This window comes from Trichechus manatus, unplaced genomic scaffold (genome assembly GCF_000243295.1).
Source record: "Trichechus manatus latirostris isolate Lorelei unplaced genomic scaffold, TriManLat1.0 scaffold00092, whole genome shotgun sequence".
Classification (NCBI taxonomy): domain Eukaryota; kingdom Metazoa; phylum Chordata; class Mammalia; order Sirenia; family Trichechidae; genus Trichechus; species Trichechus manatus.
In genome coordinates, this window is record NW_004444028.1 from 6,044,840 (window position 1) to 6,050,839 (window position 6,000).

General features: G+C 42.7%; 1 protein-coding gene across 5 annotated transcripts in view; it reads right to left on the bottom strand.

The window, feature by feature from the left end:
* Positions 1-6,000, bottom strand: part of VPS8 (VPS8 subunit of CORVET complex) — a 227,130-nt gene that overhangs the window by 114,120 nt on the left and 107,010 nt on the right. For all 5 annotated transcript variants that reach the window (XM_023736800.1, XM_023736796.1, XM_023736798.1 and 2 more), the window contains exons 29-30: positions 4,663-4,782; positions 3,579-3,635 (exon numbers count right to left, since the gene is read on the bottom strand). In XM_023736800.1, coding sequence (XP_023592568.1) covers positions 3,579-3,635; positions 4,663-4,782 — 177 coding nt within the window. The remainder of the gene's footprint in view (positions 1-3,578; positions 3,636-4,662; positions 4,783-6,000) is intronic.

The following is a 6,000-nucleotide window of genomic DNA, read 5'->3' on the forward strand; positions in this document are numbered from 1 at the left end:
AAACTACCCTAAAGAGAGCAGTTCTACTCTGCACATATGGGGGAAATCACCTGTATGAGACCCAACGGTCAACAATCACTTTAAAATAAAGATGAGAAGGTAAGGGGGCAGGGAAACTGGGAAACTGGCTTAATGGAAATGGAACAACAGAACGGAAATGACAAGAATGTTCACGCATTGTGAAGAATGGGACCGATGTCACTGAACAACTTGTGAAAATTGTTGAATGGGAACCTAAACTGCTGTGTAAATGTTCACCAAAAACACAATAAAATACTATTTAAAAAAAAAAGAAAAACAAAACAAAGAGTCATTAGAGCAACACCAGACAGTTCTCTCTTGTATTTAAATTCAGGATGCAGAGTGACACGACCCTTCTCAGAACTCCAGGAAGCCATTTTACCAAGTATTTGTCTAACACAGTAAATTGCTTACTTTCAAGTTAAATAAATTTTTAAAAAGGCAGAAAAGAAATAAAACCTACCCAAACGATACATTTCAGAACTCCAACGGAACCCACTTTAAGCAGTACCATGTGGTCATAGAACAAACACAGAGTGAGTCACATCTGCTGGAAGCCGCCGTGTGGAAGGATAGAACAGAAGTGCCGGCGCTGGAGCCAGCCTTACCAACTCACCAGAACTGACGGTCACATTTTTAGAAACTTTGCAAGCTGGCCGTTACGGACTGAATTGTGTCCCTCCAAAACGACAGTTGAAGTGCTAACCCCTGTGCCTGTGAATGTGACCCTGTTTGGAAACAGGGTTTTTCTTTTGCTACGTTAATGAGGTCACACCGGAGTAGGGTGGGTCCTAATCCTAATCCCTTTTGAGGGGTGTCTTGAAGCAGAAAGAGACAAGGGAGGGACTTTCCCTGGAGCCGATGCCCTGATCTGGACTTCTAGCCTCCAGAATTGTGAGAAGACACGTTTCTGTTCTTTAGAGCCATCCACTTGTGGTATTTTTGTTACAGCAGCACCAGGAAACCAAGACCCTGGTTGTTCAACACGGCCATGATTAAAAATCAAATTATACAAATTTACAATTAAATAAATTATATGAAAAACAATGGTAAAAGTGATACTCAAAACTCACCACTTCCTGATTATTTTATTATACTCTGTCGTTATCTATGCTCTGGAGGTTATTTACACTATCTGTATGGTGGAAATATTATATAAGGGTGTGTTACTACCCATGGTGGAAATATAGATGTGTTACTACCCATCTTTTCCCAGCTGCAGGTTCAGTGATAAATCATGCTGGTATGTTGAAATTGGCCATGGACACTGGCAAATGCTATAAATTAGGGCTTGATTTATTGCTGTGTTGATCATCAGCAAACTATTGACCACGGCCTTATTTTATAAGGCCAATAAGCTGAGAATAGTTTTACCTTTTTAAAGGGTTGTCAAACAAGCAAACGAGAATATGTGACAGAGACTATATATGGCTCACAAAGCCTAAAGAATTTACTATCTAGCCCTTTATAGAAAAAGCTTGCCAATCCCTGGCTAAGAAAGTGGTGGAGAAAACGCGAATAAGGCAATTGGAATAAAAGCGTGCGTGTCTGTAGTGGTTATACTGGAAAGAGCACCAAAACACTGAGAAAATATGTTTCTAGTATTTCCAAATTGTTATCTGATTCAGCCAAGAAGTCATGTCCTTGAAGAATAAATGAAGTTCTGAAACAAGTCTTCACTGTGTCACGTTCGTCTTATTTGTTTATATAAATGCAACTATCAGCCAACACTCAGATTGGAACTACTCTTGGTAAGCCCCTTGTTAAGCAGTTATCAGCACGCCACTGGAAATTACTCAAAGATACTGCAGAAACAAATCTGATACAGAACAAATGGTACAAGGGAAAGAGTGCTGGATTAGAAGGGAAGGAACTGGGTTCTAATCTTAACTACAACCTTGAGCAACTTACTTCATCAGTTTCCTATATTTTTAAAACGAGGAGGGAAAACCAGATCATCTCAAAGGAGACTGGCAGTACTATGATTAATGTACCATGACTACTTTTCAAAGTTTAACCTTTACATTTAGAGTTGGGTTTTATTTCTGCTTAAGTCAGTTATTTACGTAAAAAAACTTATCATTTTATATAGAAATACCACACGTGATGGCTAAGATTGTATGTCAACTTGGCTAGGCCACTGTCATGGATTGATCTGTGTCCTCCAGAAAACGTGTGTATCAGTTTAGCTGGGCCATGATTCCCGGTATTGTGTGGTTGTCCTCCATTTTGTGATTGTAGTTTTATGTTAGAGGATTAGGGTAGGATTGTAACACCACCCTTACCCAGGTCATATCCCTGATCCAACGTAAAGGCAGTTTCCCTAGGGTGTGGGCTGCACTACCTTTTATCTCTCAAGAGATAAAAAGGAAAGGGAAGCGAGCAGAGAGGGGGGAACCTCACACCACCAAGAAAGCAATGCCAGGAGCAGAGCGCATCCTTTGGACCCGGGGTCTCTGTGTGGAGAAGCTCCTAGTCCGGGGGAACACTGATGAGAAGGTCAACAGAGAGAGAAAGCCTACCTCTGGAGCTGACGCCCTGAATTTGGACTTTTAGCCTACTTTACTGTGAAGAAATAAATTTCTCTTTGTTAAAGCCATCCACTTGTGGTATTTCGGTTATAGCAGCACTAGATGACTAAGACACCATGTATACCAAGATGCAATCTTACTGTCAACAGACAAAATAAATGGCAAACTAAGGGACCACTTTACTATTTGTATTCAATATACTCTAAAGAGAGAACCAAATTTTTAACAGCTGCTCTCTTTCCCAAGCCTGCAGCAGGTACTGGGCCGTAGCTGTGCAGAGGAAGAGAGGGGTCGCTATGTTCTTTACCGGAGCCTCGACCTCCCAGCTCGGCCCTATTAGCATAAAACATCAGCACAGCTCTCAAAATACTTGATCTGTGTAGTGTACTTACCTGATAGAGTGTGGCTATCGATCTTACATGGGATGACTCTTTTAGTGCTCACAATTATACTGGGTAAGCTTTAACAGACATCTGCTCCCAGAAGGGACCCTTGTAGGTGGCACAGGTAGAAAGAAGTGTAACCAAACAGCTACGATCTCACAGTCATCAGTAGGGGGCCTGATGGATTCCAGTCTCCAGAAACGATCAGCCCTAATTCAGCAGAGCTATAAGGCACTCCCCAAAGCTGAATGCCCCAATACTCAGGGATCTCGCGGCTTGCTGGTACAGGGCCACAGCAGGCAACAGTGGTTATCAGATTAAGGACACTGGTAGAAAACAGGGTACAATAAGTACTAACTGTTGCTACATAATGGAGAAGGATGAAGTATTCTCTCTGATGCCATGCTTTATGCAAGGTGGGTCCAGTGTGCCTAGAATATCGTTTGATATAAGCTCCTTTTATATATATACATATACACCTCTGACAACCAGCCAGTCTATGTTCTGATTGCTACTTTCTGTAGCTTAGTATCAGGGTCTGGCAAAAGCCATTTCCCCCTTATGTCTAGTGCAGAAGAGTTCCTTCTGGCTTACTCTGTCATCTTTCTCATTCTTTAGCAAAAAGAGTTCCAGTCGTGCATACCTGCTGCCTTTCAGAGTGTCTGGAGTCATCGTCAGGACTACAGAGGAATTCAAGGACCTGGTCAAAGAAGAAGTATTTTTTGTTGGACACCAGCATGTATTCCACAACACTGTCATAAGGAAAATAACAGTCACTGTCTCTCCATTATCGCCAATTCATTCCCTCTGCCACAACGAACACCACAGGTGTGTGCCATCTTCCCAGGCTGACCGGCCTATGTACATGAAGCATCAGGCTCGGGCATACCAACGGTTTAACAGTTCAGTATGAACCCTGCATCTCTTTACTGTTTAAAACATGACTAGAAGGCAGCAACATTTATATACCTTCACTTGAAGTTGCATGATACCATGGAGCACGCAAAGCATACATTTTGGAGTCAGGTCACCTAAATTTGAATCCTAACTTTATTAATGTTTAGTAATAACACTTACTGCTGGTAACAGCCCTTACTTAGTATGCCCTTGGATGAGTTACTTAATCTCTCCAGCCTTTAGCTTCCTAATCTGCAAAATGGGGATAACAACGGTATCCATTTCAGAGCTAGTGGCAGGAATAAAGCTCTGGAGCGTGCCTGGCACCATGAAGTGCTCAACAGCTGCTAGTCATTATTAGCTACTATTTCTTCAGAATAAAAGTATTTTCTTTACACCTATAGAAATGCAGGAGACCTGCAGAGACCAGGTCATCTGTAAGTAATTTCCAATCTTCCAAAAGCAATCTCTCCTCTGATGATCATCACCAAAGTCTTACTATCGGGGCGATTCTTAAACTGGAAAAATCTTGTGTAAAGAATTCTACACAATATAAAGCAACAGAAGAATTGAAACAAGAGAATCTCTATAAACCAGTCTCCACAAACTACACTCCCATGATACCAGGTTATTAGGCGAAGTCATACCATCCAGAGGACATCACTGAAAAAAGGCTAGCTTAGATCCAAACTGAAGCCTGCAGGCCTCTCCTTGCTGAGACACTCATCCAACAGTCTATCATATTAGGAAACACTGTAGTCCAGTGAATTTTTGTATGAACAGCAAACAGAAGAAAAATAATTCTGGTGCTCATTGTTAAAGACACTTACCTGGTCAAAAAGGGTTCTGTTTACAAACAGTGTATTGTCAGGTTTTGCAAGCTGGCGGGCAAGGAATGTAAACAGACACCCTACTTGTGAGGGAGTGAAATCTGAGTTCTCCACCATAACCTGATAAAAAAAAGAGGAGACCATTTATTCAACACCACATCTGGTTCCACACAATAAAATATATACAATCAGAGGGAGAGGAAAGCCTCATCACTGAAGGCCCGTGAGAAGAGTCTTCTGCTGACTGTGCAACCATTGAGTTCAATACCATTTAGAAAAGAAGCACAATTCCTTGCAGACCCTGAAAGAGAAACATTTTAATGATTTTTGGGCTATTTCTAGGAACAGCTTGGATGAGAACTGAATTGTTGGAGAGGTGGATGTAGGATTTCAAAGAAACATGAATCATGTTTCCCTCCGAATTCTTAAAAGAGAATCCTTGACCTGGGATATGAAAATGAGTCTACTAAAACGTGTCTATCAACAAAGGAGGAAGCGGGTTGCTTTGGGGTTTAAAAGTCAGGCAACGTGAGTAAGGGCAAAGGCATCCCAGAAGGACAGCAGCTATCCCACACGTCAACTCAGTGAATGGCTTCAAGCCTTCTCGACCAGTAGTTCCTTCAACATATGGTTTTGAAAAACAAGTTTTTTACCATCACACACAGCTATCAAATCATAATCTTTCCTTTGCTTTAAGTCGGCTCTCATTTCCTGAGGCCCTATTATATATAAGATGCTGGGGTACATATTTTTGAGGGAATTAAGAACTAGAAGGAAAGATGAGACGGGTAAACCAGCATTTAATAAAAGCACAACGTGATTAGCGCTATAATAAAGGTGTGAGTGCCTATGGAAGCACAGCGGGAGAATAGTTCAGCGGGTTAGAGAGGGTATTTGAAAGGAGATGAGAAAAACAGCTTGTAGGCTAAAGTTTGAAGCCCATGATCATCTCTGACAGGGGAAGTGTCAGAGGAAACGGTGGCTCAGGCAGAGCGAAGAGTGTGAGCAGGAGCAAGGACGCGGGAAAGGGCCGTTTGGGAGACGGTGAGTTCCACTAGGAGCCAGCAGCATGCACAAGGAGGAGAAAGCAGACCCAGAGGGCAGATGACGGCCTCCAGCGTCCTCCAGCATCCTCCATGGGAATCGTCCAGGGAGCTACCAACTCCACACCTTCACTCCATGTGCTCAACCAGGAGTGCTGGCGGCCTGTGGAGAGCTTGGCGGCACTATGCTGTCAGCGGTGCACAGGACAGAAGGCTGGGTAACTAACATGCACGTGACTGCATGTGTCCAGCGGGGAGCCAGGAGAGTGACTGTGAAAACACAGGGAGGAGCAGC